At 45.1% G+C, this 26,517-nt stretch overlaps 1 protein-coding gene across 1 annotated transcript in view; it reads left to right on the top strand.

Moving 5' to 3' along the window:
- Window positions 1-26,517, top strand: part of LOC138580339 (semaphorin-7A-like) — a 234,258-nt gene that overhangs the window by 171,313 nt on the left and 36,428 nt on the right. Inside the window, exons 9-11 of the mRNA XM_069650793.1 lie at window positions 12,877-12,985; window positions 16,584-16,788; window positions 23,919-24,034. Of these exons, the coding sequence (XP_069506894.1) occupies window positions 12,877-12,985; window positions 16,584-16,788; window positions 23,919-24,034 (430 nt within the window). The remainder of the gene's footprint in view (window positions 1-12,876; window positions 12,986-16,583; window positions 16,789-23,918; window positions 24,035-26,517) is intronic.

Below are 26,517 nucleotides of genomic sequence, written 5' to 3'. Positions count from 1 at the left end.
TCTTGAGACGTTTTTGTGGAATTTTCTTATACTTGGGGAAGAGGAGCTGAGAGAATGCTGCAAGCTGGAAGAAGCTCAGAACTTTGAGTTGAACACTTGTTGTGAGGCCAAGTATACATTTTTGACTCAGACTTTCCTTGGTTTCGATCAGGTAGGAAAATCCCACCTTAGCATAGGGCAAGTTAGGCCTTCGACCATCCTAACATTTGATTTAATAAAGCATTTGACTTTGAACTATAAGTATGTTTTCTGTGTCTTGCTTCATGATGCCCTCACAGTATGCAGATGTCACAGTGTTGTTAGTGGGTAGGTGGACAGTTTCATCACGTTATGCTAAGTTCAATTTATTGACTATCCTCAAATATTTTCGATGTGCAACACATTGGTTACCTTCACAATTCATCTAAGTGCAACACATTGGTTACCTCCACAATTCATCTAAATGCAACACATTGGCTACCTTTACAATTCATATAAGTGCAATACATTGGCTGTCCACAAAACGTCTTCTTAGTGCAACACATTGGCTACTTTCACAATTCATCTAAATGCAACACATATGTTACCTTCACAATTCTTCTAAGTGTATTACATTGGCTACCCTTGAAGGTTCTTCTTAGTGCAATATATTGGTTAACCTTTGCAATTCTTCGACGTGCAATACATTGGCTAACCTTCACAATCTTTCTAAGTGCAATACATTGGAGAACCGTCACAATTATTCTAGGTGTAATACATTGGCTAACCTTCACAATTCCTCTAAGTGTAATACATCGGCTAACCTTCACAATTCTTCTAAGTGTAATACATTGTCTAACCTTCACAATTCACAGTTCAACGCAGTGACTAACTAGAGGTCGCAATACAGTTCAATACTGTGATAAAGAGCTGGTGGTAGTAATCTAGGAGTGGCAGGATTTTACCAGTGCACAGTGATGGCTGTGCTCCGTGCCCACACCACCTTACCTGGTTGTAGTTCTACGATGTCCCTACAGGCATCCAGTGCAAACAGAGCAAACAGGGGATGGGAGCTGCCATATGGAGCTGCCCTTTGCCTGCTGCCCAGTCAAGGCTGCCCTGGGAGAGTCTCTGAAGATGGGAGCTTCTGGTCAAATGATTTTCACACAGACCAATCAGACTCAGTAAGGGCAGGACATCAGAGGGGGAGAGGCAGGCCTGTGCCCATGCGTGTCTTGTGCATTATGGAAAGCACAGAATAAATAAATAATAAAATGAAGCCTTGCGGTAGCCCAAAGAATTAAAAGCTTATCCACAAGGGTTCTCTGCTCTTAGCTGCAGTTAGGAAAATCCTTAGGAAATGCAAATGAAACAGCAATATTTTATACCAGTACTATCACACTTAAAACAAATGGATGTCAGAAAGGACCTTTCAGGCATTGCACCTCCCCCTGTTCCTGTTCCAAAGAGGTGCACGAGAATGCTTAATTTTCTTGCCATTTCATAAAGGCATCCCATTTCTGAATTCAAGATGTGATTTGGAATGTGCTGAAATGCCCCCTTCTACTGCCTGATTTGTGCAGTGGGGCAGGGGGAGGGCATCATAGTGTGTGCATCTATGATAAGCATTATTTGAAATACTTTGTAAATAGTACACAGGTTTTTCTGGTGTAAATGAAGAAGGTATACAAAACACAAATGGAAGTCACAGAGGTGTAACTTAGGTTGATCTCCTACCATCTGGGAAAACAAGAAATCAACATTCAACGAAATGTAGAAAGACAAAGCATAGGAGTCAAGGTCACAATTTTAGTCTCCTTAACAATCATATATTACAATTATTTAAGATTGTTGGAGCTTGATAACATATTTAATGATTACATCATAATATATATTTAGAAACATTAGAAGAGTATACAGAGGGTGCATCACAATAAAATCTGTTGACTGAACAGTGATAAATCAAAAGTATATATTTTTTTATTTTTTATTTTTTTATTGTTTAATCAAAATAAGATATTACAATACATTGTTGCTTGAGCATTTCATCAGGCGCACAACACAGAAAAAGGCTTTGACAATGCTTTGACAAGGCTTTAACAATAGTGGCAGGGTCCAAGTGAATGCATTGGGTTTTGAGAATATTTAACTATTTAGTGACCACTTTTGTCATTTAGTAGATTGTTCTCGATGTGTTCAATCATTTTGGCCATTGCAATTTGCCATGCAGTTTTCTCGCCTCCTATCAACCGACACCACCATGTGTCCTCCTCGGCCAAGATGTCAAAGCCTGCCATTCGCGAAAGATATTGTTGTCTGATGGCGCTGGTGGCTGAGCAGAGCATAATCAGATGTCTTAGGGTCTCTTTTGGTGGATGAAGATCATTTTTACAAAAACGGCAGCTATTAGTTAGTGCCTGGCCTCGAATGTAGTAGATCTCATTCGTTTTGCATAGGTTCAGACGTGCTCGCAGAATTCAATTCCGTGCCTGTCTGCTTGGACATTGTTTGACATAACTTTGCAACTCGTTTCTTTTTAGCGTGTTGCTTGGTAGATGGAGAGTAAGTTTCAGCTTTGCAGCATTGTCTATTGTGGAGGCCCAATCATTGTCTTTTATTTTGCTTAAGATTTTACATGGATTGCTGATGAGTTCTTCATCATTTGATGCGATGTTATTTAGGACCACTTGATTTTCATTTTGCCAGGCTTTTAACATATCATAATTTCCAGAGTCCATTTCGAATTTCAGCAACCTAAAAACCTTGTTGCTGTGGGCCATTCTACACTTCCTGTATAGCATAATAGAATTACAGGTCACTGTACATTCTAATGATTGCAGACTTAATTCTCGTCTGATGGCTGCCCCTGGTGTGGAATTCGGTATATACAAATTAATGAACAAAAAGGATTTCAACCTACATGTAAAACCAAACACCGACTAGAAAATCTAAAAGAAAACTGTTTTGAGTATGAGAGAAAGAAATCACTAATTTTATATTGCTATTGCATACCACAGGCACGCTATATTAAATCAATTCTAAATTGTGGGAGCCCTTCTACTGAGAACGAACAAGGTTCAAATAACCTATGGGAGGTTTGCCACTCAGAAGGGTCTACAATAATTTTTTTGCTCACTGTACCTTTCAGGGAGGAGAAATAACCATTTGCATATCGGTCTGGTCCTACGGACGTGGGCAGTCCAGCAGCAAATGTTAGGCAATTCTCCTAAGAACCTGAGTACCAACAGCAACCCAGACACATGTTCCGGTCTTGTTGGTACTCATCAGTGAGGTGAAGCTGTGCCTCTCCAAGCACAGTGAGCAATCAATAATAAATGTGTGTATTCTGCACAAAACCCTATACGTTTCCATCCTACTGCTATAAAGGCTGCACATTCCTCAGGGGTCTAATTATGCTGAACATAGTAGTTCTAATCATCTTTGTGGTCTTTTGGCAGACACATACTTCTGTGCATTGTGAACCTATCCCCTATGTTGGAACACAACTAGGTCATCTAATGGCTCATGGACTCCCTCAAATGCGCTTCTAGGTAGGAAATGAAGAGGGTGCATTAGAACAACCCTTAATTTGTAGCACAAAAAATTAGACAATTGTGCCTATGATGAAGTCCTCTGCCTGGTTCTGGGGGCTGCCAAGATGGTGACTCGGTGGGCCACATGGTCTCCGGAGGCCATGGATTTCTATCACAGGAATGGTATGAGGAAGATCCCATGGTCCCCTCACCTTGGTCCCTGTTACATGGCAGAGGATATTCACAGTGTCGCACTTCAAATCAAACATGGGGGTCTATACCTCTTCAGAACACAAGCTCGGGAGGACAGATGCTACCTGAAATGTACATCTGGCCCAAGTCCCCTATGAGACCAGGCAGGCAATATTTGTGCAATCACTCCCTTATTGAGAGAGACTAACGCCCCCTAAAACCAGACCCAAACTTCTAACAGTAAAATAGGCACCCTTCCCCTTAAGGGAAAAGTTTTTTGTACACTCGACAATGGTAACAAGTGTTTTGGTACAGTTGCTGTTTCACCAAGTAGTTTAAAGGAGTTATTTTAAAAAAACACAGGACACACTGTTCACTCCCCATTCACACTGCACAATGTTGCCATTTCATGACTGTGTGATTGCTGTTAGCCAAGAGGAGGAGATAACAGAGGAGTAGGTGGTAACAGCTGAGGAGGCGGTCGTAACAAATGAGGAGTTGCAAACAATGGAGGTGGTACAATGGAGCAGGAAGTGGTAATAATGGAGGAGGAGGTGGTGGTAACATCTACGGGGAGGTTGGAGATAGCAGATGGAACAAGAGCTGTGAGGAATGTAAAGGCCAGCCGCCTAGCCAGTATGGTCAGAAAGGCACAAGGGGCTGGTTGGCTCATGGTAGGTGGAGAAATTGGGCTGAGCAACAAGACCCCGACAGGAAGAACAGACAAGGAAAAGTCAGGGTTTCATGGAGAGGGCCCCTCGACGTGACGGGTCAGGGACCTCAAGCTTCAGAGAGTGAAGTACCTATCAGAAGAGGAGATAACTCTGAGACCCTCTTAAGCTCGATAGAGATACTGGGTCAATGTGAACAACTGGTTAAAGAGACTTTATGTATGATCGAGAGACTTTGCATACTTGAAGAACGAGGTCAGAAAGAAAGGGTAGAGAAACCCCTGGGAAACCCACAATGCCACTGGAAGTTGAGAAGTTATCCCAACAAGTGTGATATTTTACCAATCATACTGCGGATACACATAAATAAGTGTGTGTACACTCTCATTACTCATTGTTCTGTGCATCCTTCACAGGCCTCCTGGCAAGTCCTATACCTCCAATATTGAGTTTCTCTCTTTATCTAACTCCTCTTAGAAGCCACCCAGACGGCCAATATGGTCTATGCCAATCTTCTCACATCTCTGGATACCTCTGCTAAGTCCTTGGGTTTACTCTTCATCCCCCTTTATCCATGTGCTCGGTGATTAAAGCCCATATAGTAGGCTCGAGTATAGGACATGCTACCTGGTGTAGCCCCCAGTGGGGATAAATGGTGGATCTCCAAGTCTATCTTGAGTGTCTGACAAAGGATCAATAGGTGCCCTGGTGAAGGAACTGATCATAATTCTCTAAATTGCCCACTGTCCTGGGGAAGGGTGAATCCCAATTGTAAAGAAAACCACCTACAGCTACAAGAGAGAGTGGCAGTTGTGAATGAAAAATGCAGTATCCAACCCAGGGACAAGCAATGCCTGATATGAAAAGAGAAGTATGACAAGCACTTCTATGAACTAGAGCTTGTGGAATATGGAAAATATCATGAAATGAGGCTGGTATGGCATGTGCCTGAATCCACTGTCATTTGTGAATGCAAGCCAGTGACTGTCAGGGACTGCTATGCGGGTGCACCGCTGACAGTCCTGCAAGTATGCCGGATGAACCAGTTAAGTCTGCAGGAGCCTGCAGAGATGATCCAGCCCAGTTCCGTAGTGGCACATCGGAGCAAGGACCCTAGACCAAATGTGCTTCGTCGCATCACCTATATGTGGAAACAAGGATGGTGGTAGGCCTTAAAGTAGGTTTGATCAACGGGACAATGGCACTGCATGAAGCAGGTGAAAATAGAGTTAAAACACTATGGACCAATGAGAGGCTTTGACTATCGCAGAGACACCAGTGTGGACAATCAAACGCTTAGGGATAAACAGAGGTGAGTTAGTTCCCTACAAAAGTGACTAATGGTATTTAGAAAATGTGGGAGTTAGGAGATGAAGTGCGGAAGAGAGACTGCATCGCAAAGTGGCAAGAAGGACAGGGGCAGGAAGAAGAACGAGCAGAGGATTGCACGTTGGCGTGGTCAGAAGGAAGGAACTAAAGTAAAGCAGAGCTGCATGGAGGACGCTGCGGAGAGGGAAAAATCAGAAAGGAGGAGAGAAAAGAATAATGAAAGGAGGAACAGAGAAGTGGAGTGGAGAAGAACATCAGAAAAGAGGCAGAGGAGGTTTGAAGAGATGTGTGATGGAGGACCTTTGAAGGTCATAAGCGCCACAAGGAGGATGGGAAAGTAGGAGAGAGGAGGAGAGAAGAAGAAGAAAGTGAAAGTTGCAGAAGAGTGCAGAAGAGTCCAGTAAAGGCCAAGAGAGAGAGAGAATAGTGTGTGGCAGTTCAATGAGAAGAAAAGAGGGAAACAGTCAAGCAAAAGAGAGAGGAAATGAGATCTCTCTAAAGCAGAGGAGAATAGGCGGAAAACCAGGGGGATAAGAAAGCAAGAGGACTGGGTCCCTGGAAAGACTATTGACCCAGCGCTACAGGCTTTGCCAAGGAGCTCTCCGGCTAGCCATCAAGGGCTTCCGAACCATATGATTTAGACCAAAGCATTGCTCGTCTGTGAATCACGTTTCCTGGATCACCCCAAAAAGTGGCTGCCCAGGAAATGCTGTCCATAGAAGCCTGCAAACAGAAGAGGTGGGTGGAACAGATGAGAGCAGGCCTGGATGGGGTAGGAGAGGGTGCTGTAGCAGGTAAGTGGTTCAAGTGGTGGATGGTCAGGGTGGGAGTGGGGGCACCCTGGGGAGAAGGTGAAACATAACATGGAGGGTTTGGGGGTTGGATGGGGTACGGCGTGCTCCATTGCTTCTCGAAGCTAGGTCTGCACTCAATAAATACCATAATAATAATAATAATAATAATAATAATAATAATAATAATAATAATAATAATAATAAAAGGTGCAGCGGGAGAGGCAGGGCAGGAGTGGGGAGCTTGACATGGAGGTTTCGGGGGTGAAACTCCCCGAAGAATGCTTATTTGCCACCCGTTTGAGGTTGCTCAAATGCAATCAAGAAAATGCAGCCTTTATTAGGAGAGGCCTTAAACGGGCTTGAAATAGACATAGGACCAACCAAAAATGACCCTGCTCTGGGTCTTCATTAGACCTCTGGGTGCATTATTTTACCAAGGATGAGAAGCAGACAAGTGGGATACTAGCAAGAATGACACATGAAATACTGAAGAGAGACATTTTGGGCACTCAACACCTCGGAGACTGTTTCCCTCCAGGAAGGCAAAGACTAAGGGAGAGAGGGAAGGGTGAAAGACCAAGTTGCAACATCAAGTTTTGATTTCCTTTGTCTCTTTGAACCCTATGCCGTCTTCCCTAAACCCTTGGTTCTGTTTTCTTTAATAAAGACTGCCTAAAACAGTATTCCCTGTTAATCCCTTGCCTTTGTAACAGCTCAAATGTTCAGAAACCAGTAGCAAGTCCCAGCCTCTTGAATAGTTTCTTCTTCTGACCTCCAATCCTTGATTCAGGCATTTGCCTCTCTAGGGATGACTCTGAAAACTCGGCCTTGGTTGGTGTCTCTAATTCCATGCCTCTGCCACGCTTGTGGCCAAGTCACAAAAGATCGACCACATTACTCCAAGTCCACATGAAATTCAAGCGTACATGCCTAGCACAGAAAGCGATACATTCTGGTACTCTATTTGGACGGCAAATTAAAAATGTCTGGTGGCGTTTGAGGGCTTAGCAGTCATGACCAACTCCGGATTGAATTCCTCCATTTTAGAACAGCAAAAGCATCTTCTCCTTGCATTTCCGGTTCTGTGCCTTGCTTGACACTAGTTCCAACTTCCTTCGGTTCTGTGCCTTGCTTGACACTAGTTCCAACTTCCTTCTCTATAAAAAAAGCTTAGAGCCTTTCTTGGTCCTGTTATTTAAATTGATGTTGACATTAATTATTACGTGGTTGGATTGTATCTGGGGATTGTACTTGACATATATTGCTTGTTGTTCTTACTTATGTTTTCTACAGTATATAGATGCACCTGTGTGCTTTGTCTAGAATTAAATAAATGATAAACAAAAATGGTATTTGGAATTGAGGAGACTAGCCTCATTTGGCGGCATTCCAGCAGTAAATCCGCCGGAATATTACCAAACGTTACCACTGCTTGGTCTGGTGAATTTACTGCCGGATTACAAGTGGTGATAGGCGGTGTTAGACCTAATTTATTGGAGACCATAGGACTCCATGGGGATTCTGGCAGAATTACAGTATTTCCAGTGATTTTGTCAATTTTCGGCAGTAAAGTGCTGGATTTGCCTCCAGCTGTTTGCTGGAGGTCAAACTTCCACTTCACCGCCTAACTTGTAGTACGGTGGTCTAGTAATGTGACAGTGACAGAGTTACCACTCTGTTACTGCCAAGTTTTTACCGCACTGCCGTACTCATAATGAGTCCTAATAGGTTTTACAGAGCTAGCACGGTGGTAAAAGCCCATTTCAGTACTTCAATTACATTTTCCTAAATACAGGCGGATTCCATATGAATCCATTCATTGTGCAATTGTACATAATACATTGTAGGACAGCACAACTTCACTTGCTGAGTGGGTCTTGCATTTCTTGAATATACTATAATCCAAAACACTGCACTTATTAGTGTTTTGAATGACTGTGTACTCAAGATAAAACACTTTGAGGTGTTAGTACCTACGTCATGGGCTAACAGCTAGCACTGAAACGCCTGTGTCAAGCCTCTCCTCCGAGGGCGACGGTTGAGTCTGGTGCTGAGGAACAGAGCATTCAGCGATAGCTTCAAGCAGGACTTTGGATAGTTCACAAAGAATCCCAGCTCCGTCAATAGTCGAACGGTCTCCTTTGTGTGTGCGAGTGGGCACGTATCAACCAATCATCCAGATACAGGTATACACGTATACCCTGCAGACGCAGATGGGCCGCCACCGGGGCCAGGCATTTTGTAAACACCCTTGGGGCTGAATTCAAGCCAAATGGCAGGGTCTTGAACTGGTAGTGCTGGCCTTGGCCCCACGAGTCGTAAAAACTTTAGATGTTTCTTGTGAATGGGAACATGGAAGTATGCATCCTCCAGGTCCAACAATGTCAAGAAACCCCCTTCTTCCGGTTGCCCGAGCACGTGCTGCAACGTGAGCATCCTGAATTTCTGGGACTTCAGGTACTTGTTCAGATGCCATAGGTCCAAGATGGGTCTCCAACCCCCTGTCTTCTTTCTTAACAGAAAGTATCTGGAGTAGACTCCGGAGCCCTGGAACCGTTGGAGAACGAGCCCTATCGCTCCTTTCCAGGAGGGTGGAATACGTGGGCACCTGTGTTGGAACTCCAAGGTGTCCCTGGGCGAGAGCGTCCAGCACCCATCTGTCAGTAGTGATCTTCTTCCGCTCGCTGATGAACCTCGTCAGCCGGACTCCCACCGGGGTGCAAGAAAATGGAGCCCGACGTCAGGTCTGCTTGGGCACCGGGGTCCTGTCCTGAGGGCGACAGCGATGCTATACTCCGCTACCGTAGGTCTGGGAGTGGCCCCTGTAGGCCTGCTGCGTGGAGGAAGGGGGAGGTTGCCTGAAGGATGTGAAGAAACCTTTGGACGATCTACTTGACTTTCCCCTGGAGGAGCGAAAAGAAGATGAGTGATGCTGCTGAAGGGTGCCCAGGGAACACGCCATCTGCATATCTATTTTTATAGCATGGAGGGACTCGGCCACAGCTCCCTGTCGTATCGGGCCAAGATATCCAGGGCATTGGCCACTTTGACTGTGGATGCCGCCATGTAAATGACCTTCTTCCCATGCCGTCTATCCTCTTCCCCTCGCTGTCCAGGGGAACTGATGATGATGAGCACTTGGGGATGGTGTCTGGCACCCTGTACTTCTTCTCAAATCTGTCTCGCTTGACTGGAGCCGTGCATGGGTTAGTCATGAGGGCCAGGCCCTCCTCCCAAATGTCATCCAAAAAGGGTACCTCCGTAATCGACTTCCTCTTGGATTCTCGCCGTTGATACAAGAAACCCTCCTTTGTTTCCTCGGGTGCCAGCTGGAACCGCTCGGAAGCCCTGGGGATCATGGAGTGGAAAGATCCCGTCTCATCCGGTGCAGAAACTATATGAGGAGCATCCAAAAGCGGTGATTCATTGTCTGCCGGGACGAAATCCTCATCTTTGTCGGGTTCCTGTGGCCATCTCCATACCATGGTCTGTATCCGGGTCCACTGGGGGATTCGGGTCCTGACGTGGTGGCGGAGGCTGTGTGGAGGCATCGGATGATGCCTTCTCTTTTTCCCCAGCAGGCTCATTGGGAGCCTGCAGAGCCATGGGTGTCGGTGGCAACCTTTGTTTAATCTCCATCACCAGGGCGTGGAGAGTCGAGACAATGTCCACAGAAATGTCCCTTGGTTGAGGATGGAGCGACAGAGCGCTTTGCCGCCATCATCATCCTCTTGGAACGCATGAAGGGACTCTTGGTCATCATCGTCTATGGATGAAAAGTCCATGGGTTGAACATCAACCTTAGGAGGCTGTTTCGGGGCCTCTTCACCCCCCCTTTTCCCACTCTGAGGGCCTGGAACCGGGACCTGGGCTGGTGTATTTACCCCTCCAGGGGGAACCTGCAGCCTTCGCTGATGCCTCTGGAAGACAGGGACACCCTCTGCGCTGCAGTAGCCACCCTCATTAATTCAGTTCCCACCGCCGCGGTGGTCTTCATCGTAGTCCTTGACGACGTGGCCGATGAGGACTTTGGCTGGGCCTGTAGAGCCTGTTTGGGCTGCGCAGTCTTCTTCGCCTCTTCTGGCCTAGGCATGTCTGACTTCTCCCGCAACTTGGCCGGAGTGGATGACTTCTTCTTTGAAGAGGAGCTCAATTGCCGGCTGGCTATGGAGGCGGATGCCGATGGTGACCGTGGCCTATCCAACCTGAGACATGCGTCAGCCGCGAACCTGGTGGTCTCAGACTTGCAACTCTTTGCCTTATCTTGGACCCCTACGGATGAGGCAACCTCAAAGGACTTAGAAAAGCACTCTTCGGATCAGCTGGTCCTGGGCGAGGCATGCCCCTGCTCGGAGAACGGGGCAGAGGCCTTGTTAGAGTTGAGATATGCTGCCGGCCTGCTGTGCCTGTCGTTCATCATCTTCTTCGAGAAGCCCAGGCATATCTCGCACTCTACCTCCATGTGGTCAGGGTGCAGGCAGTAAAGACACTGCAGATGTTTGTCTTCCACAAAGACATTCCGTAGCCAGCATTTGGTGCAGGGCCTGAAGACGGTCCTTCTCTCCTTCTTCTCCAACATGGTCGGATGGCGTGACGTAGGCTCATGGTGGCCTTCTGGAAACTTTGACAAATCCTTGCACTTGAGGGCTTGAGGGATGTGGAACTTCACCGGCAACGGAGCCCCATTGCCGGCCAATGTGGAAAACAGCACAACGGCTCTTGGACACAAAAATGTAATTTTTCTGTGAAGAAAAGTCAGAAAAAACATACTCAATAGCTCGGGGAGCAAACTCGAGTACTCCAATACTGAAGTGTGCAGTAAAAATCTGAAGATAGCTGAAAGAGGCGGGGCTTAGGGAGAGGACTGTCATTGGATGGGGGCAGTATGACCCAGAAGAGAGTGATTGGTTTAGAGGAGAATTACAGCCTGACGACTGGGAATAACCGAGGATTCCCGGCCTGACGACAGGGAATATTCATGAGCATGGGAATCCATGCCAGACCATTGTATAAAACTGGCACTAGGTTGAGAGACGGGAACAAGAGACTCAGTCAGGATACTGGGAGGGAGTGGGATGAGGGTCTAAAATGAGGCTGGGACTTGGGTGAGAGTCTGGGATGAGAGATTGGGAAAAGTATGAGGGACTGGGCGTTTTGCAAGAAACTGGAAAAGATAGAGCGGCCTCGAATTAGAGAATGGGATAATGATAAGAGACTGGGACAAGGCACTACATCTAGGATTGGAGGCAGTGATGGGGAACTAGGGAAAGAGACTAGGACGAGAAGGAGGTAAGGGACTAGGATGAGACTGGGGTCAGTAACCCAGACTTCGTAAAATTACAGGGCTCTGCAGTTTTTCTTATATTAACTTCTGCCTATGTTGAGGCATGCTGGCAGAAGAAATCAAGGTGAGCGACAGGACACACAAACATCTATGATGAAGTCAATACATTCCAACAGCATTGCCATTGGCCATGCCAACTAACCCTCCTAGTTTTCAACAAACGTTCTCTCTCCCCGTGTGGCACTGTTTTCTGCACAAGGCGGTGCTAGAGCTCCACCATGTGTGGCAAACCCAAAAAGCCCCTGTCAGCAAATATCCGAACAGAATAAATCACAAGAGCAGAACATTTCATCATCTGCATCTATAGACAAACTGAATCAAGTATATGGATAGGGTAGACAGTCCTGAGCGGAAGACATTGCATAGAGCAGCTTATTAGAACCATGTCCCTTCTCAGTAGAGCCCAAACTCCCGTTAGTATGGATAGGGCCAGCAACATCATATCTGCAAGAATAGTGCCTGCCTTACCAGTTCCATGTTTCATTCATGTCTGAGAGGAGGCTTATACATGTCTTGATATAGTGGCACAATTCTCAAAACATTTAACCAGATCAAAAACAAAGTATAAACTCAATGCCAAAATAAATAATAAAATGTTATTAATTAAAAGCACATTCATTCGATTGTATTAAAGAATCAAAGTAATCAGAAATGATTGAGCATAACATCCTATACTGATAGTGTAATCAACTCTGGAGAGCAGCCTCATGGGCCTGTAGTGCTGGCAACAACAACAAAAAATAGCATAAGGGGGACTTCACTTGATTGGCCGGTAATTGCTAACAGAGGGGTCTCACGAGCTAAGTGTTATTAATATTCGTTTTTTCGTGCTAGCCTGGACTGCAGAGATGTGTGCATGTCGGGCTGGGCATCATTTTGAAATTATTTATGGTATGGTATGGTACGGTATTGTTTATTTATATAGCGCCTATGCACAAGCAAGTGTTTCAAAGCGCTCTGACAGACTGCAAGCTGCTGCAAAACGTACCTGACATTAAGACGTTTATTCAAGGAATGTAATTGTCATTGACTGGTCTTCATCTTTTTAATGGCAGGGGTTCCACTGCTGTGTGTATGTATTCGACGGAAAAGGTCACGGAGGCCTTTGCAAGCTCCAAGTTAAAGGGTCTTACCGGCTCAGTGTCACCCCACACTCCTGGCAAGGTAAGAGTTCAGCAACGAGTACCGCAGTCCAGGTAAGGAAGGAGACGTCCAAGATGCACGCATGTCCAGGCAAGAGAAGTCAACGCCACGTACACCTTGCCAGCCAACAGATTTCTAGCGCGCACCTCTCAAAGTAAAATATGTTTAATTCACACCTGTCAAGGTAAATATTAAGCACACACCAAGTAAGGGAAGATGTTAGCAACACACACACTTGCCCATTTACGAAATGTCTTGCACAAACCTGTGCAGGTACTATGCATCTAGTACTCACTTCTCCAGGTACAAGGTGCCCAACCTGCACATGTGTTTAGGTTACTTCTAAATAGCTTAACGCCACCTTCAGGCCTCTTCACGGTGCTGCAGGGGCAGAGGAGAAAGGGGCGGTGAAGGAAAGGGAAAAGAAGTACATGGAGACAGATCTATGAAAAGAAGGGGAGGTCAGAAGAGAAATAAGGGGTGTGATAATGAAAAGAAAACGGTCTGGCAGTGAGTTCTATCTTGGTTTGGGGACTATGACAGAAAGGCTCCGGGAATTCAGTCCCAACAGCATCGGCAGACAGGCACTTCCTGGTTCCTGCCGCTCTCTGTAATGGAGCTTATGAATTTAAATCACGAAGCTTACCTAATGAAGGACTGAAGTTGGTGCATACAATCTTGTGATTTGTTTTTTAGAGATTCACTGTAAATAATGTTTGATAAAAAGGACAGTGAGCTGACACCACTGGTGTTCTTAAAATATTGCTTGTACAATTTAATAATAAAATGTGTCTATTTTTATATATAAACTTGTACCGAAGTAGTTCTTGCTCTTGTGCCGAACAGCGGTTACGAGATAGGAATAGGGACCACTGAGAGTGAGCAGCAACCAGTAGCACAAGCTGTATTGTCAGATTTTGTGAAGGGTTAACCGCTTGATTTGAGGGTATGCTAGTGCTCTTTATCCCTTTTTCTCCTTCTTTTGTTTGAAAAAGCTCTCTGTAATGGAAACATTTCCCTGGGAACTGTACAGTGGGTGAGAGGGAGGGAGGGCTGTGTTACAGTACGGGTTCCCACCTATTCACTTCCCTGTGCAGAGGGGGCTTCTGGGAGGACAAAGACGTCAGGGTTCAAGGACAGCTGTCCTCTCTTGGGACCTAAAGCGAAGGTTGGGAGATTGTCCTAGAAGGCTGGGAGACTGTCCTAGCCAAGGATGGCTAGGCCTAGGCTGCAGAGTATAAGGAAGGACTGGACCTAGGCTGCGCCGGTGGCTGCACTGTAGAGGTTTCTTAGTACAGAGGGTTCCCGGAGGCGGTACAAACCTCTGCCTGTCCCATTCCAGCATAAGGGAGCGATAGAGTAACTGGTACTGGCACTTGCAACTGAATGACACAATCAAGCAGTATGTGGAGGTGAGGGTGTGCCTAGTTTTTAGAAACATCCAAGAAACCAAAATACACACACAGCCATTCCTAGCGGGACCTTCATTTGAAGGTGCGACCAACATATTATATTTATTTTTCATCTAGAAAGTACACCTTCCTGAATACAAGAAAATACCTTCGGAAGACACTGTATGTAGATTCTGTAAGGAACAAATTGAAACTTTGTATCACTTGATTCTTGACTGCCCTGCCTCGTTACACAATATTCGCCTTAGATATTTTAATTGCTTTTTGCATACTATGGCTTTTGTTGACACAGAGTGCCTATGGAAAAAATCGGCCGTGCAACTTCAGATGTGGTGGCAGTGGTGGGATTAATGGGTTCTCTGCAATTGGAAAATGTGGTTATTAAACACATTCTTTGACATGAAATTCTTTTTAATATGTTTAACTCTCTTTTAACAAAGTTTAGTATTGAATCGGATTTTATTATGTATTTATCTTTTTTCCACCTCCTTTTCTTTTCTTTTTCATTATGTGGATGGATTTTAGGATGTTGTATTGTAATGAATTGTAAAGGATGTGAAATTATTTTTTTTGTGAAAACGGGAATTCTTTTTTAATTATGTTTTTCTACTCTGTCAGTGTGCTATTTATATGTACTCCTCAATTTCTTTTTCTCTTTTTTTTGTTAAAGGTTCTTTATGAACCAACAACAGTCAATAAAACAAAACAAACCTTCCTGAATGTGATCCTCTAAGAGAATCTTCCAGCTTAAAGTTTAATGGGAAGGGAAGGTGGAACTAGAATGTTTATGCCAGAGGGCCCTCCTAAGCAATGTGGTGCAAGGTGTTGCATACATTTTGTGAGAAAATAATACCGTTCTACCGCCAGTCATCCAAACAGCACACGCATCAATCCTGGCTAGAGGCCCCTGTCCGCCCTTCACATGGACTCCATATAAAGCCCATGCTAGGCATTTGATTGAAATAGAACTTCATTTGGAGAGTTTGAAAAATGTTTGGCACTTTCTTCCTTTTCCTGCATGTGGCCCTGTAGGATACACCTCCAGACGTTCCCTTTATTTATTTATTTATTGCATCTGCATAACTGGATACATTTACAATCAAAAACATTTACACGTGGAGGCAGTTGATACAGTTACAATAACACTTTTACAGCTGGCATCAATGGGTTTGCAGTACAATCAGACCGATGACGGGACAATTGCAATGGTCTAGAATTTGTTAAATAGCCAAGTTTTTAGGGACTTTTTGAAACATTGATGAAAGGGCTGATTTCTGGTGAGTAATGGGAGAGTGTTCCAAATTCTTTGAGCCTTTGAACGACAGTTAAAATTAGACCAGACTTCTAATACCAGAGAACTCTCATCACCACTTTGAGAGGTTGAGAGACATACACCGCATTAGCACGTCATACCATCCCCACCTCTCCTTCAAACAACACGCACATCCAACGTCGCTTCAGCCCCCTCTTTGCCTTTAGCATCTCCGATGTGAAATTCACCCATTGCCAGGCATCTCCTCGAAAGAGACCTTCAGTGTATGCTAAGTGTCCATCTAAAAATGATGATTATCCAGCACACACATCCAGCCTGGTAAAAGATGTCAAACATGGTCACCTGATGAGGTATGAAATATCCCCTTGCCCACCTAATCAGGTGCAATAAGGGATGACCAACATGACAGTGATGATATGTCCAGCAGATATGTGGACAATTTAGAGATATCCAGCATACAGGCGTCATGAGAAAAAGCTGTCCAACAGACGTACATGGTCAAGAACAGATGCTTAACATGCACCTGGTCTGACATGACCTGTCTAGCACACAACTACCAGGCAAGTTAACAGAATCCAACAAATACACACACCTGTCAATCTGAAACATATCCAGAGCGCACATCAAGTTAAGAGATATCTAACCTACAAAACTGGGGAGAGGGTGGCTGCCCTGCACTCGCACCGGGTTAGAATCAGACACAGAACGTGTCAAAACCTAGCATGAAAGGAATACAGATGGCACACGCCTGGCAGCTAATCAATGTTCATATGCTCAGTGCAGACATTGTTTCCTTATATGGCCCTCATTCTCCATACCATGGACCACTACATCTTGAGACAAGCAGTTTTGGGAAACACATTTGAATTCTTACCATCCCCATGGAGTTGAAGGCTGATTGAACTCTCTTTGTGCTCTCTTTGTATCCTTACAGTGCATCTCCAGTGTGGCCACCAATGCCCTTGCCAGGCATATCTTGACCACCATGAAGGACTACCCGGAGCTTGAGGCTGTCATCTTCCCTTATGAAGAACGCCCGCTCTACACTCTTCCAGCTGGCGAATCCTACACACGAGTCGTTGCAGAAAGACTTTCGGACCTCAGTTTGAATGTCAACACTATCCTCTTCCTTGGAACGGGTAGGTCCAGGTGATGGTGGAGCAATGCTGGTTTATGAATCCTTCCTCATGGTCGCCCGATGGAAGATTTAAATGTGCATGAGGCATCCTATTTCGATGGAAAGGGTTGAATGGCTCACTTTTTCATATGTACTCTAATTTCCATTTGCACGTTTGGCGCCCATGTGCTGCGCTTGGACTACTGTCTGTTGTTTAGGATAGCAGTAACCGATTTACTGAGATCCCACCAGGGATTATATGTGCACATACTATCAGGCTGTGCAGTTTCCAGGCATATCATACAATTTGTTGGCGGATTCCCATTTTGTAGGGATAAGTCATTAAAGACAACCATTCTGAAGTAAAGCACCAATTTCTATTTGGAAAGAGGTCAAATAGGCTTCCACTAAAATATCACACAGATTTTTACCCAGGTAAAATAGGCTACAACAGAAATAAGAAAGAACATTTATTATTCTTCATAGGTGAGAGTGGAAATGCTCTAAATAGGGTTTAACAATTACAGTGTAAATACTGAAAACAAACACAGAGAGTATCCTGAAAGCTTCCTTGTGTCAATCCCAGCATGTGTGCCCAGTGTGTTCCAGAATAGAAATGATGCAAGTTGCTGCACATATATCTGTCCCTCCCAGTCTTACATCTGGATAGAAGTATAAAGTAAAGTTCTACACTGTGTTAGGGGAGTTTTAAAATCACACATGATGCAAGTTGTTATACCTTTGATTGGACTAACTAAAAATACCACGCCGAGATGGAACGATGCATTTGTTTTCGAAGTTCTACAGACTCCTGCAGCTTATGGTGCAGAGACGAATGACTGGTAAAGAAAAGGCCCACAGGACAGTTCTTTTTCAAAGCAAAGGAAAACTAAGAGCATTTTAAGCTTCATCTGGTGAAGCTACAGCACACATGGAATGCAGGTCTGCTATTGCCTTCTTCTGTAAAAGACCATAAAAACACCTGGAAGCAGAGAACACACAACGGTTTCAAACCAGTCTACATTTATAGTTGAGAGTTGCATTGCAAGAAAACAAATCCTTTTCACATGTAATCGTTGAATGTAATATGTTTTTAAAGTTAGGCACAGGCAGTCTTAAGGTGGGCCCCTGTAATTCCCCAAAATTGACTTAAGGTGTTTTAAACGTATTTATTGCTGAATGCAAGCGAGGCAATAATGTGAAGCTTGAGGTAAACTTTAGCAAAACTGGAGACTGCACCAGGAAAACCCTGAAAGCTTATTTTGTAGTATCACAATGTATACCAACCAGGAAATCACTACAATATCCTGACACCACATAGCGGTTGCAAAACAACACACTTTTAGACTCTGCGGGAGGAAAGTGCAATACTGTCCCTGCTTTCCAATTTTATGTTTTAAATCTTTTACTTCAATATGTTTTTAAAACAGAATCAGTAATAATTAGGAAAATAACTGGGCCCACCTTAAAACTGCCTTTACCTTTGAAAACATAATTTCATTAAACAGTTACATGTGAAGAGCATTTCCTAAAATACAGCTACCAACTAGAAATATGGACTGTTTTCAAACCGTTCTATGTACTCACTGCTTCCAGGCGTTGTATGGTCTTTTAGGAAAGACAGCAATTCCAGACCTGCATTCCATGCATTCTGTTCCTTCGTCTGATGAAGTTTAAAATGCTCTTTTTTCCTTCATTTTTCTTTACCAATCATTTCACCCTTGCCCACCAGACGAAGAAGCGAAGTGTGTGGGACATGGAATGCTAATGCATAGTTCGATCTTTGCTTACCATGTTTAGTTAGTGCTGGAAAAGATCAGTGAGGTTAACTACCTAATTGATATGAAGACCCTGAGGCAGACGCATTGTGTCTTTCACATCAACCGGCTGAAACCACATTTCTGCCGGGAAGACTTGGTGATGGCTCTGGTCACGGATGACGAGACAGAGGAGGAGACTGCTCCCCTCGCCGACTTGTTACACAAATCGCCCCAGACCTCACCGAACAGCAAATGCAGGACTGCCAGCAGTTATTCCATCAGTTTGCAGGACTGTGCTCCCTGGCTTCCAGAAAAATTAATTGGTTCATCAATGATATCGACAATGGAGACATTAAAACAGTGAAAAGTGGGATCCACCAGATGGCTGACAAGGTCAAAGATACCAGCCAGGAGAAAGTCTCCAAGATGTTGGCCTTGGGGGTTATCAAGTAACAGGAAATGTCCTAAAAGACTAATGTGTATGCACTGCTGTGTGAATTACTCTTTGAACCATAAATTACATTTAATGTCCAGCTATTTTTAGTAGTCTCAGCAACGAAAATGCAACTTATTCTGTTTGTTTCAAAATAGTGAGTCTATATATCACCCACACATAATTTATTCATGCATTCATTTTGTAATCACCATATCGTACATTATTTTCCTGGTACTGGTCTCATTTTTTTAAACAAATATTGCTTGTATGCCCTTTTTGTTCAGGGCTGGCATCAAATATCAAAAGCATATATAAACCTGTAGTGTCGAAACACAACGTAAAACATAAAATCATGCAGTGCTGTATCTGATTACCTGTGGTTGAATCACATACTCAATAATTACAGAGTAAACCATATACAGAAAACCAAATACAGACAATTTAAGAAGTTGTACTAGACTTAGTGTAAAAATGTACCCCAACATCTGTTGAAAAACATAAACAAATTCCAACCAATAGTATCTAAACAAAAATCTTTGTGTGAAGTGCTGTCTATAAGTTCAGGGTATGCATTTATCCCATGTGATCCTAAGGGCCTGGGATCCTACATGTTAGTAGTTATAGGAGCTTATTGATTTTTCAAGAGATCAAATGTCTCATTCATAGTCATTTATTCATGAACGGTCATGGGCCCCATTCTTGGTCGACGTCACTATATACTAACTGTTAATATGGACAGGAACTCAATTGTTGTGGTCCTGTACCCTCTGTGGGCGTTTTGGCAAATTCAATAGGTCTTCCTTCTTCCGGGCCTGGAATGTGGTAACCCTGGTGAGGGAACGCCAAAGGCTAAGTCACTGAGTTGCTGGTTGCAAAAGAACTAACAAAACAAGAAGACTACTAAAACTGGGCCTCTGAACGCGGCCCAAACATGACTGACCTTGTGTTGGAAACATCCATCCACGCTGGGTACGACGGGGGAGAGTGCGATCTGTTATGCTGCACTCAATGGTAATAAAGAACTCCACATGTATGGATCTGAAATATAAGTATACATGTATATAGTTTCAGACTTGCAGGCCCACTGAGGGTGCCTGAAGGTGGTGGTAGTGACAGCCATTGATTTTTTCTTACCATACCTGAGCAGGACTTCAGGAAGGAAAGAGGGTGCCTTCGCATAAGAACTGGTGCCCTGATTTGGTCCTGTAACAGTGCACCAAGTTCATTGTATAGGTATGAAATTACCAGAGTTGGACAGGGTTAAGGGGGCCCCCCACCGGATGGAACTTTAAGTATGTGGCACGGCAGCCTTTCTTGTATTCATCGTGCCGACTGATGCTTTTATATGCTGTCTGCTGCTCTGGGGAGACAAACTGACTTGTTGCAATATAGGAAATATATATATATAGGCCCAGGGCAGTACTATAGTAGCTGGTCCCTGTAGGAGTTTGTGGCCGCATCTAAGGTGTGGTGGTGTTGCCAATAATCTACCTGTACAAAGACAGTATGATTCCCTAGGAGTTGCCGCTGGAAGAAAACGCAGCCGTTGCCATGGCAACATATCTAAGTTTGCATGCAGTGCTCATGCTAGTAGAGGCAAAGACTAAAGTCCTTCAGGTCCCTAGGTGTGTGGGCGGCCATGTTGGGATAGTCATGGTTTCAAGTCCAAGGTGGGTAAAATACCCAAACTCTGAAGTCTGGCAGAGATATTCAGTGCTGTAAACATGCAGGATTGGGCTAAATCTCTGTGCTGATAAAGATCACTGATGTTGTGATCAAGTTAACCTCCCATATATAATTTAGAAAATAGTTGTATATGTGCCTTGGTAATGCAAAAACCTTAACGAAGCCCATAACAATGTACATCATTTGCAGGGGATGTCTGTGAGATATACTTTGTGTGGCATTGTACTGGTGCACTGGTATAATACATTCAGTGCCTATAATGTAATGTGTGCAGCTTTTTTTATCTGTATTAAATAATAAAATGCTGCAGGTAATTCCATCTCTAAAAGGGAAATCTGCAGATCAGATCCCCCTTTCATAAATTCCATGCTAAAAGCATAGTATGTATCTTTGTCCTGCTGCATCAGTATCCTGATTTGCAGCGCCTGCTCTACCAGTGGCACAGAGCAGGTTCAGAGGTCACAGCTGCCCATTTGACAGCTGTAGTGGCAGCCAAGTATCTGCAGGGGCTGTATTTAAGATATGCACCTCTGTACGGATGATCTGTACTACAATGATCATACTTAACCCATGGTGGTGGGTGGCAGGATAATCTCTAAGATAAAGCTATGGCTGGGTGTAGGCATTGTGCACGGCAAAACTTATGATCATGACTGCCACATCCCAATTGATATTACACATGTCTCAGCTTTTCTGTGGAAGGTGGTGTGTATTCTGGTCAGCCAGGTGGAGTCTGCCGAAAGCAAGGACAGGAACCTGCATGGCCGGTCCTTCTTTTTTATTTCTTTGTGAGGGCAGGCAACACCCTCTTCCTGGGACAGCCGCACATCAGGCAGCTGTGCTGGGCCCAGGCATCAAAGGAGCACACCCATTCAAAAGGAGTAGCCGCACACCAGGGTGCTGCATCTCTAAAGGCCTTTGTTCTTACTGAGAAGGGAAGGGTGGGATTATGATAGGCAGCAGTGCTCTGGTCAATGGAAGGAGACTTACACCATTTTATGTTCTCTGTCTCCCTCTTTCCTTTCCCCTCCACTTCCTCTGGAGCAAAGCACTTTGGGTGTGACATCAGAGAGGCAATGTCCATCCCATTCAAGAGCAGGGCTTCGACCACTAAGGCGGGCTAGCTTTAGGCCAATTACCTGGGGACTGTGCCTTTAAAAGAAGGGGTCCTCCACCCATTCAACAGATGATCTCAGATCCACTTGGATCCTCTTAAGGCAGCAAATGTGCTTTGAAGAACTCACTGGACTTCCTTTAGGAAAATGGTACCCTCCAAAGCACTCAGCCTGTGGTGAAGAAGGAGCCGTCCACTCCAAGGGCACTTCAGGAGTGATCTCTGCTGTGGTCCACGACCTACCACTCTGTATCAAAATGTCCTAGAGCAGGGAGAGCAGTCCCTGAATGAAACCATTCTGTCCTGGAGTCCCCCTGAATGGGCCTCACAGCAATTGGAGTACCAGACCAGCCAATGCTCCCTGTTCTACCACACCGAACCAGTCGCTAAGTGTTTCCCGCATCTTGCACAGGAGGGAAGGTGCCAACACTGGCTTTTGTTCCCGTCCACTAATTCAAACTCTTGCTTGTGTTCAACCAGCCTGATGCTGCATCGTGCCCTAGCTAAGCCTGTCACCTCCTATGCCCGAATCGACTGCTTGACGCTGGGACCCAATCCTAATCACTGATGATCCACATGCCGATTCCGACCAGGGATTACAACCACGGCTAACCCTTGAACCTGCCTCATCGACCTGCACATTGATGCACCCAAGATCACCAATTTGATGACTGCCGCCCGCCGACTCGAACCACTGGAGTGTCACTCATCAACCCCTCCCAGCAGTTAAAGACTGACTACTCCTGACCCAACTACGAAGCGATCCTGGGACTGCCCTGACATGCACTCTTGAGAGCCACCCTTCAATCGCACAGAGCGACTGCATTCACCCTTACTCGACCCCTGCTTGCTGCTTGGGCCCACATAATCCAATGTGCCCAAACTGAGCTTGATCCGCTCACATCATCTTTTGACACAGGGTCTGAAGCCGACAAACCACCAAGAACTGAATCCAGGTACTGTTGACCCTGAACTGCCCCTTGGTCCACTTTGGCCCTAGAGTCTGGTTAGGTATTGATCGTTCCTGGTTTCATCAACAACATATCCCTTTTAAGGCTAGGTAAATTAGGCTAGTAATTTACCTAACACACCTGGAACTACACTCAGAGTGCTACTTTCCTCAGTCTGTCGCATCTTCTCTGTTCTTCCTTCGGGTGGGTTTTTGTTCACTATGTTCTATTTGTTCTATTGAAGATGGTGTGTCTAATTAAAGTATGTATATATTTATAGAACCTTGATTAGACATTCCCTTTATTTTGGGCTGTGTTACTGTGTTGTTTGGGTCACTGCTGCTTCACCTTCACACCCCTCTTAAGAACATAGCCATCCCTCAGCCCACATTAGCACAAAAGGCGAAAGAGTTATATCGCTTAACTGTCCGTGTTTTACCTTTATGATTGTATTATGTTTTGGTTTACAGAAGTGTGAGCGCTGAGTGGGCCATTTTATCCCTACTCATCCTCGTACTCCTGCAGAGCAGAAACAAATTCATCACATCCTGTCTGACTGTATCTCAAGGTTACTCACCATCTTGGTCCCTTCGATCCTCCTCTGCACTCACCCTCACCATCCCATACCTTTGCTATACCCCCTCTCACACCCTACTCGCCCCACTCCACCGGAATCCACTGCCCATAGCAATCAAAGCCAGCACAACTGTGGATCTCATCAAAGCTTAAACTTCACTTTCTCACTAAAGAGGGAGCGCTCCCCATCCTCCCTATCTGACCCCACCTTTGCCACCACTGATGCTTAACAATGTCAGACTTATACAGTACTCTTTTGTTTGAAGAACTTTTCCCCTTTTAAGACACCTTTTATCTTATATATTTTTTTCTGTTTTGCCTCTGGTATATATCCCTATATTTTACACCCTCATAAACTGGGTCACCACTTGTTCTTATCTTTGCATTTTTGTCCAGGCACCCTCTGTGGGAATGCCTCCACCGTCTGTATGTGTGATATTGTAAGTAATGTCTGATCAGAATTGACATCCCTATGCTTTAAATAAATATAAACACAAATAAATACAAATGTGCAGTGCATGTATGATCTTTCATCCAGGTGTCTGATACTTGATTCCTACCCTTTTGTTGTTATCTTCAGTGCTGCAGTAACTCATGACCTTTGGCCTTGTCTTACTTTTATTGCTTCAGATAAAGGGAAGCTACACAAAGTGCTGCATAGAGGCTCCCAGACCATCATCTTGGCTGAGTTCAGTCCCTTCGAAGAGGAATCTCCAATCACCACCCTAGATGTGGACATCACCACGGTGAGCCTCTGTCCTCCGAATCCCTTTGCATATTCCCTCGTGCCACGTATCACTTGTACACACTAATTTAGCATTGGTCTTTCCTCATAATTCCCCCAAAATTCCCTTAAGACATGTGGTCCCCTTACTATGCAAGAATGATATCAAGTTATGAACACATCCCCAGGCAAGAATAATGCCATTTGGTCCATGTTTCATGGCAATTTGGATCATGTTCCTTTGAAGAATGATGTCATTTGGGTCCAAGTTATAAGCAGGACAAATTCTATTTGGGTACATGCCCTAAGAAGGAAAGATGTAATTTGTTTTTGCATTTCAAATTAACAGTCAAACTAAATGGGCTGCTACAGGCATGAGCTACACCATATCAACTGATTTGAAATTAGGTGAATTCAATAATTAGTGGGGCAGCACGGGTCTGAACACAGTTGTGGCGAAGCCCAATCCGACACTGGTAATGATACTGGGTACCAGGGATTTCTGATCAACGTGCGCTTCCACTATAAGGGAATGTTAAGATATCCACAATTGCTTGTAGTGTTATCAATATATTGCCATATTCCACTATGACAAGTTGTATCTCATTGTAATGCTGGAAATGCATTGGAGGGACAGGGCCTCCATGTCCTTGTCCTGTACCCCCTTATCATGTGGGTTCTGTGTTATTTTCTGCACAGGAGTCCAGTGGGACCCCTGGCAGTGCAGCTCTTCCTCTTTCTGGTCACGGTGAACAGAGACCCTTGGGATACCCTTCTGGCATTCATGGGTGGGGGTACAAACCTGTACCCCTAGTGTATGTTTTTGGGCACCTGTGTGTTGCCCACAGAGCAGGGTATGGGCTGGTGGCAGCTCCATGCTGAAGTGACAGGTGCTCTGAGTATCGTCCATTTTGGGATACCCAGGCCCTGCCATAGGAATCAGTGGGGCCGCTTGATTTCTATAGCCGGTTACCGTGATTTCCCAAAAGTCCTGGGAAGCCCTGACTCTGTCCCTTCCCCTGACTGGCTGTTGGGTCGAAGAACCATATATGGTATTGCGGGGAAGTCAAGGCCAGACTGGCTGGAGCCTTTCCAGTGACTGTATGTTGTGGGTACACCCTTGGGGTGGGACTTAGGTGAATAGAGTGTGTGACCAATATTCATTCGATGTTGGTTTCTGTGCATGTGACACAATGAATGAGACAGCCCTGCCTGAAACTGACATGAACGCAGTGTGGTGTGCTGAAAGGCTGGGTGCTTGCACCAATCCACATTGCTTGTTATGGTTGTCTGAGTGGAAGTAAATGGCCTGAATGCATGTCAGCCTGATTGGCTGCCTGCCTGCATGAATGCCCTTCTGTGTGATTGGCTGACTGAGCCTGGCTCAGCCAGAGTTGATGACGGACAGATGTGTATATCTGGAGACCTCTCACTTACCGATTTGTTCAGAAGCTCAAGTTGAAACTTGAAACTCATACTTGAAACCCAGCTGGAAGAATAAGTCTTGCTGCTGCCTTTCCTTCGAACGAAATCTAAAAGCTCTTTCGAGGACTGATCCGAGAGAGGACCTGGCTAGAAGACCTCTTCCTGAGCTACAAGGGACCATCATGCAAAAACTGCTGTTCTTCATCGAGGCACCCTGGAAGCCAGTCCTGAAACGCTGTCGACCGGTGAAGGGGTCCGCTGAGAATCCTGAAGAGACATCGAGGCCATCGAAGTCCATTGCCGTCGACCGGGGTTCGGAAGATTTCTGTGACCGCTGGAAGCCAGACAAGTTGTATCGCCCACAAGCGGGGACAGCTTGATGCTGTGCTGCTCGATGGACGAAACTGCGAAAGCTCCACCTTTGCCTAAGAACATTTGACAGTGGGCTCTCTTGCCATCCCGTCGACCGCTTTGTCCTGCCAGAGAAATTCGAGCTACCGAGGAGAGTCTGCGGGTGGATTTCCCACCACCCGAAGCTGACAAAGACATCCAAAGGACACTGACAGAGTGAAGATCTGAGGTCCAGCCCATGGACAAGTCCCGTTCATCGATGCTATCCCGAGGTACGTGCTGTGGTTGCAGCACCAGCAGGCCAGTGGACCGCCAAAGCCAATCCCGACACCCGACGCCCGCTGTCGGGCCTGCATCCATCACCAAACCTTCTTTGCTGCACCGAACACTTTGCATCGAGATGCCCCGCAGGCCTCTTCTTCCCAGGACTTCCACGATCAATCGTCGAAGAGCACCATGAAGGTCAAAGATACACATTGATGCCAGTGTTCCCCTTTTTGTCGTGGATCTCGACGCTCTGTGGCTCCTGCTTTAAAGGGAGTCCACCCTCGAGGCAACATCGACTGACCGCCGAAGAAACTCTTCCACAACACAGTGGTGGAACTTTTTGACCAGGAAGCAAGACGTGTTTAAACATTTATGGACTGGGCCTGTTAATACTTTTCTTACAGGTTGCCCAAGTGGGGGGATCCTCACTCAAAATTGTATCTTAGTAGCTAAATAAAGCAT

The sequence above is a fragment of the Ambystoma mexicanum genome, chromosome 1p (genome assembly GCF_040938575.1).
Source record: "Ambystoma mexicanum isolate Mex_15411 chromosome 1p, UKY_AmexF1_1, whole genome shotgun sequence".
In the NCBI taxonomy this organism is placed as follows: Eukaryota; Metazoa; Chordata; class Amphibia; order Caudata; family Ambystomatidae; genus Ambystoma; species Ambystoma mexicanum.
This window is presented reverse-complemented; position numbering and strand designations above follow the sequence as displayed.